Here is a 15,623-nt window from a genome sequence, read left to right on the forward strand (position 1 = left end):
TTTGTGTGTGTCTTTCATGCAAGGAGGGAAATGGAGTATTGGTACAAAATTGACAATATGAAACAGACTGGGGTTGTACATAGTAAGATGTGTGTGTGTATGCATGTGTGTGTGTGTATGTGTATGTGTGTATTGGCAGGGGTAGAGAGTGTGCATCTGTATTTTAGTGCCATGGCCATTGTGTGAAGAACAGGATCCAAGAAGACCTCAATGTCCTTGTATTTATTGAGATGGTAAATCCCTGTAAAGCACTTTTTTCCCCTCTGAAATGTTTTTGTTTTGTTAAAAAACATGAAATGAAATGAAACAAAAAGTTTATTTGATAGACTGTGCATCATAAATGTTTTGTGTACTAAAATGCAATAAAATAGAATGTGATATTTTTGTGGTCATTTCTAAGGATGATTTAGTGAAGTAGTGATTCATTTTTACAACATGCCGTACCACAAAGAAAACGAGGCACAAAGATTAAATTAGGCTCAACTGGAAACTATTTTTCAAATGGCAAAAAGTACAAATAAAATCAATGAATACAAAGCAATTGTATTACATATGATTTCTTTTAATTAAACATGATATTTTGTTGTGTGGTCACTTCTAGTGCTCGTGGCTTGGTACATTTTTAGTTCTTTGGTTGTATAAGTATTTGCGCTTAATTTTATGGATAATTACATTCTGAGGGTGTGTGTGTGTGTGTGTGCGTGTGTGAGTGCCCGTCTTTGTGTTTATGTATGTATTTGCCACGAAGCTAGAAGGGCACACTATGAGAAAGATTGAATTGTGAAAACGTCTGCCTTTCAAAGACTTCATTTCTTATTTCTTCATCTCTTAACTTGTAATTTAGTTTAGTTGATTGAGGGGCTACTGTACCCAAACAGATCATCTACATATTGCTGCTTTTTAAAGAGTGGTCTGGTCCTACATCGTGGTCCAGGACATGATCCTCACCCAACAGGCACAAATCTTAAATATACCATCTTATTTACTGACATCGCCTGTGAATGTCATACTCCCATATTAATGTTTTAAATATCATTAGCTGTATCACTTCCTATCAGGGATGAGAACTGAATCAAACATGTCCTTACCTACTAGAGTGTGAAACACACACCGCATTCTTGTTGAAGAAACACAATTTTCTCTGAGAGTGTTGCAGATATTGTTTTGTTGCAGTCAAATCATGTTTAGAAATATGTGGTTTGATCAGGTTAACATTTTTTTTCATGTGGAGAAGTAGAAGTACACTTTTGACCCTGCTGGAAACTGATATTCACTGACATTAAAAAGTCATTCAGCTAAACACATAGACCTAATTTAGAAAGAAACCACATACGAATTAACATTTGTGTATATATGCTACACAGTATGCTTGTAAACATATTGGTGCAGTACGCACTCACACAATACATAATATGGAAATGAAGATGAATGCACAGAAAGACAGCAGCTACACTCCTAAAGTACAGTAGACCATATAGAACAAGGAGGATAAGAAGAAAAAGAAATAACATGTTATATTTAATTTATTAGACCTATATGACAATTCCATTATGCCTCTAAATTAAATACTAACATGTAAAATTATAAAATATTATTAAACATTTTAGTTACTGGCCTCCTCCAGTCTTCCTGCAACAGATGTGGGGACTTATTCAGGAGCAACGCCAGCAACCTCATCCCATGCTTTACGACAGGTCCGCACAATCCACTCATGTTCGGAGTCATCTGTTGGAAAATTTTAATCAGAAATTATTGAGACTTTGTGTTAATAATATTGGAAAACTACGTTTGCAGAAAAGTAAATTGTTTTTCCAACCGTTTGACCTATGATCAAATAAGAAAAAAAAATGGGCCTATAAACTGCAGATTGACGTGTAAAAGATCCACAACAAAGAGCTGCGTTCATTTTGTTGAACTCACTTAAAACATTTTAATCAAACGTGTAATAACCAGTAGACTGCATAATTAAACTGCAGGTTATTTTGCGTGTGAAGCTTGTCACAGTGAAGTGCCATTCAAGTCTCGGGTAAATTTGTCAAATCAAGATAAGCCTCACAATTAGGAGAAAATAACTTCTCAGAGCCACTTCAGACACCAATAAATAATAACCCCCAAAAATGGACACCAATTTTTTTGAACCGCAACGACTGCCAGAGGAGCTGATAATAAACCCGTTTTTCATTGTTAAAACTGAAATGAGTAGCTAATTGCGGGGGAAGTGAGCTTTCTCTGGAGCGCGCGCAGCTGCACGCACTTGAGCGGCTCGCGGGCCTCGCCCCCCAGGTTGCGCGGGGCTCCATTGTACAGAGGAGCAGGTCTGCGGCTCTCGGACTGATTGTGTGTAATTGCCAGCGGTGGGCGTCAACACTAACAGCCACTTCACGTATAGAACACCCGCCTCTTCTCTTTCTGTCTACCTGCTCTGATCTGGGGGGTCAATTGAACTTATCGGACATGCGGGCAGCTGCAAACATTTCAGCCACTCTTTGTGACTCTTTGTTAGTGGGGGGAAAAAATGTAATTAGTGTGGCGTATACGTGCCTCGTCACTGTCTCACCACGAGACTGACCTCAATAAGCCACAACTCAAAATCGGCCTTAATGATGATTAGATTGAGACATTTTCATATTTTCTGTCATTCTGCCCTCTTGAGGTTGTATAGCAGCGTTTATCTCCGGATTGAAGTCACATGAAATTGGTACCTCAGTTATTTGAGTGCACAGGTGGCTGATTTATTTAGTCAATTCCGTTTTGTGTGATTTTTTAACTTACATTGTGATATTGCAGTTTGATTCATAAATACAGAAATACATACATAAATCATAATATGTCAATGGTTCTCTCACTAATGTAGAAATACAGGCAACAACCCTCCAAATGTGTCTGTATCATCACTTTTATATTGTAGTGTAGCCCATTATAGCTTACACAGCCTTGTTTATTGAAGATTTTTTTTGGTTGATATCCATCTCAACATTAACAACCTGCATGGATGACCTTTGTGCAATGTACACAGGAGAGAGAGTGTGTGGAAGCGATAATGGCACCTTGTTAAAGTCTGTTTATCTTAATCCTTAAAATACACTCAGTAGGAAAAGTGTTTCCTTCCAGCCTGATGGCAGAGAACACACGCACACACACAAACACACACACACACAAAGGCATAGACATTGGTTTAATTAGCAGAAGAAAATATTTGCTTTCTCGTACCAGTGTGATTGAAGAGATGACTATTCAGCTGGATTTGATAGTAAAACAGAAAAATATTAACAGACACAGGAAGGCTGAGACTCTACGTGACACCATTAAGACACAAACTCTGAACCTGGTTCACTGACAGCGATTAGGAGACTAACTTAGTGGACTTAGGTACAATATGCAGGGTAATTATATGCTAATATAATCACATTTTGTGGTTTTCTAAATGGAGGCACTACAGTGAAATCAAACTTACCTAAAAGTGAAAGCTCAAACAAACATTCAAACATATATATATGTACACGTCATCTGTCTCCAATTCACTGCACACGGAGCAGCCCTTGGTCTTGTGTCATGATGACATCACAGAAAACAGCAGCGGCTCTCTGATTTACAGCTTTTAAGGAGGCATACTGATCTTTGCAATTATTAATCCATCTGTCACAGCTCGCAGGATTAACACGTGAATCCTGTTTTATGCTGGATTCTTGTCTCAACGATGTATGAAAAATGAGAGTTTCAGGAAAGGCAGTGCGTTCCACTCCCCAGGGCCCCGGCTGATTTTATCTGTCTGTGAAACACCTCGGCTGGACGGGGACAAAGGGAGGGGCTGCGGTTTGGTCACCAGAGGTGTTTTCCTTGGCAGTGGAATGTTTTCAGTGTGGAACTCTTTCTGTGCCGACTTTCAAAGGGAAGCGGTTATTCCAGAAACAGGAAAGTGCTACAAACAATATGGCAACACATGGCCTCTGCTGGAGCTGCTGCTGCTGCATGTTACTGCCAAGAGAGAATATACACAACTGTGTGTATATGTGTGTGTGTGTGTGTTTGTGTTTGTTTTTTTAATAACAGAACACACTTCAGTCAGTGGAGAAGATTTGATTGTGCAGATGTGGCCTATGTATCCTTTCCTCCTCATTCTTTTTTAAAATTTCAGTTTTATAGAGTAATGCAGTGTTTAATTTTGCACCTCCAAACTTAAGCAGCAGCAAACCTCATCAGCTATGACAAATGAAATTATAATTAGGCTATGTCTATGTGTCTCTGGAAGTTTGGGAGAAAGTTGATAAAAATAGCAAGTTTTATAGCTTGTATTTAGAACATTTAGTTTGTTGATTATATGATTTGTGTTTCAGATTTAACACTAATCACTTCATTGTGTTGTAGTCTGTCGGCTTGATTTAAGCCGGGCTGGTTTACTGTGACACAGTGAGGTGACAGTGAGTGGAAGCACATGTTTGTTGTAATGCTCTCACATGTCATATAAAAGTCAAACAATTCTGAAAAACAAAGTCACATCATTAAATAGATCCAAATTAATCATCTTGAGGTTCTGTTTTATCTGTGTTTATACCAAAGTATTAAAAGGTTGCTAAAATGTTTCACTTGGGATTTTAACTGTCTGAATGTAGTAGTCCTTCCATTATTATTATGTGGTGAAACACACCTGTCTGCCAGAACTGAGGCTTTGTGAAGACAAATTAAAGATAATTTGTTTACACAAATGAAATGATGTTGTCATATTCTTCTTTTCAGATTCCCTGGTTCACCCATCAAATAAGAGATGATCTGAAGAGATGGAAACAAACTCCAGAGTGATACCCTGTAACTCATTTCTATGGTAGTAAGGACAGGTTAGCAGTTCATGAAGAAAGTTGGGAACAAAAACCGTGATCTCTGAATGTTTATCTTTCACCACTTGTAGTCTCTCATCAATGACCCATCCTGTACAGTCACAGACACAGTGACACACAATATTTCTTTGCATCTTTTTAGCCATGTAGTTGCTGACTTTGTATCCAAATGGCTCCTGCTCATCCTGTTCCTTTTACTTGCTTGTTTTGTCTCAAGGTACTCAGCCCAAAAAAGATATACAATTCCTTCTACTTCTAAACATACTGTTCATAAAGTCTACTGAGAATAGTTTTTTTTTTTTCAAGTCTCTAAATAGGCAGCTAAAGTCAACGTCAGTCCAGTTAGTTCATCCTGACGTGACAGTAAAAGGAAGCATTTGTCATCATATATTGGTTGAAATGACTGGTGCCTTTTGCTGGCAAAGTCATTTTGGTCTACACCCACTGACAACTCCTAGTCCTTGACCAAAACCAATGAATAAGTTAGATTTGCTAAGTACTTTTGCAGGACTAGCTGAGAAAACAAATTAGTATCAGGATCAGTCACATCTTTTTACTGTACTAACTGGTTTCTGCAAAGCCATTTATATTTTGGGAGAAGTTTGTGGTCTACAGTCTTGCTCATGGATACTATGACATGTGGACAGGAGGAACCAGGGACCAAAACACCCTACAATTAAATGCTGAGATGTAGCTTTACCACCTGAGCTACTGACAGCCCTCACTCAGTCAGAGACACGTATATCTAGTAATTCAAAGTAATTAATTTTGGCAGAACATGTTCTGCTATTGAATGCAGCTCTCATGGAATATGAGCAGTAATGATAAATCTGCTGGGAAAATGAATCAGAATCTGACAAATAAATTAATATTAAATTTTAGTTAAATTAACAATACCAGCAATACAGCACATAAGGAGGAGTGTGGGGCAGTGTGGTGGAGCTGCAGCAGCAAATAGGGCTGGCATACAGAGTAAAAGTGAGAAATGTCAGGCCATAATGGCTGAGCTACATGAATATGATTAGTCAGCTGGTAGCCAAGCAGCTGATGTATGAGCCACTAATGATGAAGCATGAAAGAGACATGTGATGCCAATCACCTACAATGCACAACTTCCGTGGTCTCTCTACGCTTAATTCAAGTCCCCTTCCACGTTTACTTTTTGTGTTCCATCAGTTGCTAATCTATTCTGCAGCATGACAAAGACCCCAAACATACAGCCAGTCATAGAACTATCTTCAGTGACAAGATGCAACAGATGGTTTGGCCCCCACAGAGATCTCAACATCATCAAGTCAGTCTGGGAATACACGAAGAGACAGAGGAAGCTGAGACAACCTAAACCCACAGAAGAACTGTGTGTTCTCCAAGATGCTTGGAACAACCAACCTGCCAAGGACCTTTAAAAAACTTTAAGTATAAAGAGGAGAACTGGTGTTGTTTTAAAGGCCTAATCACAGAAAATATTGGTTTGATTTAGGTTTCTTCTGTTTACTGAATTTTGAATAAAATTCATCAATGAATGCACAGTACTGTATGTGCAGAGTTTGACACTAGAACACAGTTTTCACAATTATCTTCTGAGGGGGGAAAGTTACTCTGTGCTCACCCTTAATCTGAATTTAAGAGGTGGACCTATGAGGATGATTCATAACATTGCAACTTGTTTTAAAGTAAGGTGGGGTCGAGTGTGTAGCTTACACAAGTGTGATGTGGAAATGCTGGACTTTCCTGTGAACTATAAGACATTTTGTGTCCAGCAGTTCAACTTTTCAAATATTTGAATATTCATACATTCTCAATGAGGGAAAAGGAGTATTTTCATCTTATAACATGCATGGAGGGGATCTTTAATATTATAAATGATTAGACTTATGCTTTGTAAAGTAGATGGAAGTACTGTATATGTAGACACAGGATCAGGATTGTCTGTTGAGAATTAGCGTGCAGAGCAGACAGAGTGTATCAGTGCTGTCAGAGCTTATTTTGATCCCTCTTGAGTTGTTTTGTGTCCAAACCACAGAGCCATCTGCAACCCTCCATTTCCTCTATCATTCTACATTTCTACATGGTGTACCAGTATTCTTTACATATCCCTGCATGCAATATAGTATTACGGGTATATCAGCAGCTCCTTGATGACAAGAAATCAGTTCAACTCCCAAAATAATCCATAACCTCTTGGGGAATATTAGCAACAGATCCTATTGTTTTGCTGTTTGGCACTATGCCAGGAAGGACTGTTTGTCCAAGTTAGCAACAGTAACCAAGGAGGGCAGGACTTTGCAATAGGTCGATTTTAACCACTAAGTAAAGTTTAGCCTGATATTTCCTAGCAACGACATTTAGTTCAAGGGGGTAAGACTTGAATCATCTGCAGTTTAAAACAGTTCCATACGCATTTTTTGCAACTTTTCTAGATATAAGTTCTTCCTTGTCTTATATCCACTAGTTGTAACAGCTACATGGGGAGCTCCTTCCTCTTTCTTTGCCGCAGCAAACGCCAAGAACGCCCCTGCTGGGAGGGTGGTTCTTCCCAGGGTCCCATCATTGTCGCAGTCCTCATCCTGGGCGGAAACCATGGCGCAATAAATCCTGTCTTCACACCCACTCTGACAAATGTGCCTTCACCTCCCCGGGTTGAAAAATAAATCCATACAGGATACAGGAGCATTCTTCTCAAGAAGTGTATACCAAGACAAGAAGGAGGCATAGTGTATATAATATATGAAACAGGCAACATATACATACACAGGAACAGCACACATCAATTAAATAGTTCCTGTTTGACTCCATATTTATCTAAATCAAAACAGTCAGAGTATTGTTGGAAAGTGTTCAGTTCCTCTTCTTTTTCATCTCAACTTCCAAAAAAAATCTTTCCTTCTCATCCTCTTGTTCGCTTCCTCTCTATCTCTCTCTGTCATTCCACTGATCAATACCAGAACTGTAATGATGATGAACAACCCGCATCAAGGAAAAAAAAAAATCTCAAAACATATTTTTGTCCTCCTACACATGCTGATGACATCTGGTGAGGATGTGGATCTTCTGTTCTGTTTCCTTCTGTCTCTACACATATGTAAATAAGATTTGTGTGCTTGTGGAACTAATCTGTATTATGTTGCAAGTAGCTCATCGAAGTACAAAATAGAAATATTCTTTCCAAATATTCATTTCTACCTTAGGGAGAGTGTGAGTCATACCTTAACCTCTTCCAGAAATCATATGTTGACACGTGCATGCGTTTGAAATGTGAAAAACAATCACACAAAATTAACATTCTGAAATTGATTGAGGAATCATCAGATGAGAATCTGGACGTTTTGAAACTGGGCTGTGAGTGATTTCTTTAAAGATGGCAGAATACCAAAATACTGTCTAATTTGAGAGTTTCCTGCATTTCTATAATTAAAAGGCAAGGCTACAATAGTTTTGCAAGATTTTACGTCTCCATTTATACATGTATTTGTGATTAAAGCTGTAAAGCACATGTCCAACAGAGCCTACGACCATGCTATCTTGGTAGTAGCGGTGCTTTCAGGTAAATGCAAATGCTAGAATGGCAACATGCATTTGCGGGTATCATTTTTACCATCTTCACCTTGATTTAGTGTGTTAACATGCTAACATTTGCAAAATAGTAGTAAACAAAAAGTACAGCTGAAACTGATGGGAGTGTCATCAGTTTTACAAATTTCTGGTCAAAAAACAAAGTATTGGAAAAAATGTTGGTTGTGCTGGATGAAAAGTTGAGGGATAACCAAAGTTATCAGAATTAATCCGGAGATAAACTTGAATGTATGTATAAGAGTTCATTGTAATACATTCAATAATTGTGAAAACATAGCACTAAAATCCCACAATTTCAAGTCAAGGGGATCATCAAAGTCAAAGCCAGTTGTTCAGAAGTAATCTCATCATATTTAGGTTATTGGATTGGAACAAATATTGAACACGAGTTTTTCAAAAGAAACAAAGCATTCTGAAATTCAATTAGATCACGAAATCCAGTCTTGGTTTTGATATGGACCAAACCTTCATATGCATTTGGCGTAGGATTCGGTTGTCTTTGACCCAAAAAGTCAGGAATATCCTGACTCCTGGAACAAAATGTAATTTATATCATGTAGTATATCTATATTTTGCACATGATTTATTTAATTGTTAAAGTGATTAAGTAAATGAAGCAGATATTAGGCTATTGCTTATTATATACCCATATATATGTATATATATATATATATATTTTTTATATATATAGATTTTGCAGGTTTTCACACTTACAAAGCATGTAGAGGTCTGTAATTTTTATCATAGGTACACATCAGGGATAAAATTGTAGACCTGCACAAGGCTGGGATGGGCTACAGCTTGGTGAGAAGGCAACAACTGTTGGTACAATTATTAGAAAATGGAAGAAGTTCAAGATGACGGTCAATTTCCCTCGGTCTGGGGCTCCATGCAAGATCTCACCTCGTGGGGCATCAATGATCATGAGGAAGGTGAGGGATTAGCCCAGAACCACATGGCAGGACCTGGTCAATGACCTGAAGAGAGCTGGGACCACAGTCTCTAAGAAAACCATTAGTAACACACTACGCTGTCATGGATTAAAATCCTGCAGCGCACGCAAGGTCCCCCTGCTCAAGCCAGCGCATGTCCAGGCCCATCTGAATTTTGCCAATGACCATCTGGATGATCCAGAGGAGGAATGGGAGAAGGTCATGTGGCTGAGCTTTTTGGTCTAAACTCCACTCGCCGTGTTTGGAGGAAGAAGAAGGATGAGTGGCCTAGCCAGTCTCCAGGCCTGAACTCAATAGAAAATCTTTGGAGGGAGCTGAAAGTCCATATTGCCCAGCGACAGCCCCGAAACGTGAAGGATCTGGAGAAGATCTGTATGGAGAAGTGGGCCAAAATCCCTGCTGCAGTGTGTGCAAACCTGGTCAAGAACTACAGGAAACATCTGATCTCTGTAATTGCAAACGAAGGTTTCTCCAAATATTAAGTTCTGTTTTTCTGATGTGATTTTCTGGATTTTTGTTTTGGATTCCGTCTCTCACAGTTGAAGAATACCTATGATAAACATTACAGACTTCTATATGCTTTGTAAGTGGGAAAACCTGCAAAATCGGCAGTGTATCAAATACTTGTTCTCCCCACTGTATATATATACACACATATATATACCTTGTTTTATTGTACTGTTTTCAGTTCAGTCTATACACACATGCATTTATATATATACACATACACATGCATATATATCGTTTTATTGTACTGTTTTCAGTTCAGTCTTTTTAAATAAAAACACTGTGTGATCCAACGCTGGCTATTCTGCCTGTTGTTCCTTATGGCTTCTAGCCTACATAGTGATATACTGTATAGTCCAATTTAGAGTACTGGCAATCCAGATTTGGTAATCTTGAAAAGTTTGAATCTGGATAAGCGGTGATTCAATCCAATGTTGCATTGAAAAAGTAAAATGGTTTACCTGATCCTGGACAGCAAAACATAGGATTTCTAAATCCAATCCTATCCATCCTGATCCACATTAAACTTTTTGGAAAAAAAGGGCTCAGGGGACTATGAATGTCCCAGTCCATCCAATAGTTGTTGAAATATTTCAGTCTGGACCAAAGAGGAGGACCAACAGGCATTCCAAGAGCCACGATACTAGCATGGCTAAAAATGGTAATGTCAAACACCCTTAATGCACAGAAAGAAAACAGCTTTTAGCCCTAGTGAAATGTATTTAGAAACAACTGTGTTTTTAGGCTTCTGCTGTCTATATCTGCAGACACAGAAAATAAAATTCATAACCTGCTGCCTAATTTACAGTATTGTCTTGTGATTTAAAATCATGGTGTACAGACATGACGAGCAGCGGATGTCAGACTTTGGGAATTCCTTTCTGGACACCTGACAGAGTGCATTCACTTCAAATCAGGAGCTCCAATACGGGCACCCATTCAGTGGAAAAATGTGTCTTGAATTTTCCACATTTGACCAAAAAAAAAAGCCTTTGAAATGACTGCAATAGCCCATAGAGACATGCTTATCAGATGACTTGTAGCAATAATCTGCCATCAGAAAATCCAGGGATAATGCATTTAACATCACCCCATAGATTCAGTGTTATCAAATTCTTCCCATATGGCCACACTGTTTGCTTTCTTCACCATGTTTCAAAACAGTCGTCAGTAAGAGTTTGTCTATATGACCTTTTCTCGGTAAAAATTAGTCGTTGGAAAGTAGACATCGTTTTATACACAAGTATTATCTTGTATGACAAGGCAGCAATGACTTCTGAAATACTAGCTTTTAACTCAAGAAAAATATTAATGGATGTATAGGCTTGAATGGACATTTCCTTCCTTGAGTATTCCAACATTAAATAAATAGAGTCTATACTAAGGAAGTGTGCGTCACTTGTATGTATTAAAAAAGCCTTGTTCCTTTTCATTCTGTATTTACCACTTTCTTGAAACACTGCAACATCAGCTCCAGTATAGGTCCTATTTTGAGGTCTTTGTAAACACACTAAAGAAAGAGATGCCAATTGCAAAACAAGAAACACAGTTTAAATCAATAGCAAAATGATAACAGGAATTGATGCTTTTCCTGTTAATGATCAATTACGGAAACATATGTTGCTGCTTTGTCAAGTTACTATATAAATGCAGTTAATATACAGCAATCTGTCACTGCCAAGGTATTTCATTGGGCATAAAACTATGTAAACTTAATATGAAATGGCAATTTGTGTTTGTTCTTGACTTTCATTTTTCTAATTTACCTTTGCACAACAGGCAAAGATGCCTGAATATTACTCACCACCCAAATGTGGCCAATTTGGCATCAAATGAGTGGAAAAAAAGACCAATAACTAGAGAGATGTAAACTGCTAGGGAAAGACAAGAGATTTTATAATGATTAATATTCATTGGCATTATATATGGATTGAATCTACTTAATTGTTTCCCAGAGACTGTGGCACTGGCTAATTGTGTACTATACTGTTGCGGGTAATGGCTACTACCCTTTAGCTCAAAAGGAAACCTACATGGTTCACTAAAATGTGTTCAAAAATGTTCATTTATAATAGTAGCGAAGGACTATTATTACATTTACACTGTTAGAAGAAGTCCCATGTGAGTCATAACATACACAATCACCTTTGGTGTCAAACAGCAACAACAGTGATAATAAAGGATATTTCCTGTCTCACCTGCATTCCTGAGGAATCTGCCCGAGTAGGAAGTGATGACCCTGGTGGCGGGGTCATAGAAACCGTCTCCACAATCATAACACCCATCAGGAATGACACGTGGAGGATGCAGATCGGTTAGCTGAGATTCTCCTGCATGAGTAAAACTTCTTATTGAGTACAATTCAATTTGAGGTTTATGCTTACTAACACTATAACTCACAGACCTCACAGAATTAGAGGCTGGATTATTGGCTCAGTGAAAAAGAAACCACATCAAGAAGATTTTGTGTCCCGATCCCAGCCTATTCTCACGGCTTCCACCTAATGTTTCCCAACTTCATGAGTATCAGGTTGACTGGAAACTTAACTGTTCATCTGTTTGTTCATCTGGTGATTAATATAGAGTGTGACCCTGTAAACAGTATTACTAAATCATCTGAAGCAGCTAAATGGAATTCAGCCATCTTTCATTTTATTATTTACACCTGTGTTTTTCCTATTGTGAAGAGTCAAAATGTCTTCTGGCATTTGAGTGAATATTGAGTTTTATTTTTTTTTGTAGTTTTATTGTCAATATATTGAGAGTCAGACAACAATATAATGAAATTTAGGTAGCACTCCCTGAGCCATAAGAACATTTAAGACAAAAAACCCATAAATAAAACATTAACAATCTATGTGCAATATGCATTATAAAAAGGTGCAAACACAGCAAACAGTAGCGATTCTTGTTGTAACAGTAGGCCACATTCAGTTAGTGTGAGCGAGTGGGGAGCAGATATAAGAGTGTGAACCTGCAGGTCTGAGTCCATTGCACCTCTCAGTGTAGAAACGCCTGTCGTAACCGTCGCAGTAGTCCCAGTCCGTCTCCTGGTATTGCAGACCATCAGCAAAGGTGAACGACCCCTTTTAAGGAAGCACAATGAACAACACAATACATTATCTTCATTCTTCATGGTTAATTCACCTATATAAAAAAACTGTCATACTTACCTAAATGGTACCATACAGATAGTTTTTATGCCCCAAAGTTTATGGTCCTCGAAACACTAAGAAAATGATATTTGAAAAGTTTAACAGCAATGTGTTTTCCAGAAACTATGTCCCTGTTACTTAAAATATCCACAGACTTCACTATTGACTCACTGTTTTCATTGGTACTTTTTTGGTAGAAAGTAGTTCCAGAAAAAACAGTTGAAAGCTAGGTCTAGGGGTTATCCTACATACCCCAGACATGGTTTCTGGAAACGCAAGTTGCTGCTGAGGTTTTCAAATGTCACTTTTAAGTGCTTTAAGCACCACAAAAGAATTTTAATTCTCCTCCATTGTCTCTGGCTTGAGGCAAAAAAATCTCGGAGATGGATATCTTAAAAACCTCAGCTGATAAAACCAAAGTATCAGCATGGATATACATCAATGGGCTGAAAGTGGAAAAATATGTATTTTGGTATTTTGGGTGAACCCACACACTCGATACGTGTGTGCATGTGTTGCAAGTGCATGTTTTATTTGAGGAATGATACAATAGATTTTGAAAAATATGCATATTGGAAGTATAACAATGTTTGCAAGTCAAAGTCAACAATATCCTTTGCTATGATTTAATAACATTTAGATTTTTGAGGAGAGTGTATGTTTGCTGACGGATCAAATACAAATACATCATCAATCCATCCTAAGAGAATCAGACACATGCAAATTAGAGTAAATTCACAATAATAGATTACAGTAAGTGAGATTACACGTGCTAGATTTAGTTTTGTCTTCTCTCTAGACCATTTTCACAGTACATATTTAGGGTAACCGCTGCAGAAGAGGTACAGGTGTAACTAATAACATTACAGGCCACTTAAGTGTACCATCAAGTCATGACTGTATGCACAGTACCGGTCCTGGAGCCCCTATGGAATGCAGTCTTGATTAAAGTTATTGATTACACCTGTGCTTTCCCTGCTATGACACGTTCAAATGCCAACAGTGGAGAGGGTCTGTGATACTTCCAGTGATATTTGCACTGAAACAGATTTCTTATAAAACACTTGTGTTACTGTAATTTCATAAATTGTAAATCTTTCAACCCAACATTGCCACTTTTCAGCTTCTTTCATTGTATATGGTGTATCATAGAAAGTGTGGAATCTATAAAGTAAGGTGTAAAAAGGAAAAAATTGTGAACTTTCACTGCAGAACTATACTTTTCCTAGTACAAAATGCTCTTACCACCTGGGGAATCAAGGTCCAGAGCCATTCTTTGAAGGGGTGTGTGTGTGTGTGTGTGTGTGTGTGTGTGGTTGGGTGGGGGTGGGGTGTAGGTGGGGGGTGTATTGCACAATGAGCTAGGCTACCAGATAAAATTTCAAGAGTTTGAATTTCAAATAGTTTATTGGACAGTTTAGACCAGTTTTGAATTGAAGCAGGTTTTCTTGGTCTGACATGCATGCAGGTGCAGTGTAGTCTTGGCCAAAGTTAGTCATGGTTCAGTACCGCTATCATTTCAAATGAACCGCAACTGAAATGATGATGATAATTGGAGTGATCGCTGTTGTGGCAAAAGCCCGTGGAAGATTGCATCAGAGCACGAGAAAGACTTTATCTTCATGCAGGAAAAAGGAGAGAAACCTAATAACTACGACAATAATGGTAAGTGATTGCTAAAAGAGACCAGATGTAATATCGACTATAACCAATGTGAAACACATATGTGGATGCATACAGTCTGACATGCATGCCGGGAGACACACAGACACACATATCAGATCATGGTCACTTTTGGGTACAATGCATAGACTTGCATTCATTTCATGGAGACTTTCCCTAACCTTAACCATAACCACTAAGTTACTAGGCTAACCCTAATGCTTATCCTAACTTTAACAACTGAGCCAAAATTCACAGTTTTTGTACCTAGTTGGACGGGTGGTCCCCAATTACAGACTACACACACTCACAATGCCTCACCTGTTTAGCTCTGCCGTTTTCCCAGGTGGCCTCATATTTACTTCCATTTGGAAAGTGTAGCACTCCTTTGCCATGAAACATCCCATCTTTCATCTCTCCCACATACTTGCTCTCTGTGGGAAAGGTGTACTCTCCTCTTCCCTCCATCCTGAGGGTGAGAAGAGATAGTCAGTGCGTTGTGAACATTTTCCTCTCTCTCAATAACCAGCTTAATTGACTGTGGTTTTATTCATTTGGTTGTGCTGTTTTTAGGGTTATACAACGAAAGATATAGCCTAATTAGGTTACCTGTCATTTTTTATATCTCCTTCGTAACTGCTTCCAGTGAGCTCCATTGGGTTGCTGCGTTGTCTCCTCTTAAAGTGGTAAAGTATAAATGTAACACCGACTGGGAGGGAGGAACAGCACAGCCATCAACTGTGTAGTTACCATGGCAACGCGAGTACAGCGCTCGATAACTTAAGCTTGTCAGGCCAAAGAGCAAATTGCTCGTTTGCCTCCGTGTTATAATTGTCAACCAAACACTAAACCATAAAAATATTCAAAAAACAACTATAAACAACATTGATCCAACTTTTAATTATCTTCCTTTATAGCTCAGCGAGTGCGCATGCGCAACA

At 38.4% G+C, this 15,623-nt stretch overlaps 1 protein-coding gene across 1 annotated transcript; it reads right to left on the reverse strand.

The window, feature by feature from the left end:
• Positions 1-1,648: 1,648 nt before the first annotated feature.
• On the reverse strand, positions 1,649-15,338 carry morn5 (MORN repeat containing 5). Its single transcript, XM_053340458.1, has 5 exons — positions 15,292-15,338; positions 15,004-15,151; positions 12,840-12,951; positions 12,064-12,195; positions 1,649-1,725 (listed from the first exon to the last, which is right to left on the reverse strand). The coding sequence occupies exons 1-5, from the start codon at positions 15,336-15,338 to the stop codon at positions 1,649-1,651; spliced, it is 516 nt and encodes a 171-aa protein (XP_053196433.1).
• Positions 15,339-15,623: the final 285 nt, after the last annotated feature.

Source organism: Scomber japonicus, chromosome 19 (genome assembly GCF_027409825.1).
Source record: "Scomber japonicus isolate fScoJap1 chromosome 19, fScoJap1.pri, whole genome shotgun sequence".
NCBI classification, from domain to species: Eukaryota; Metazoa; Chordata; class Actinopteri; order Scombriformes; family Scombridae; genus Scomber; species Scomber japonicus.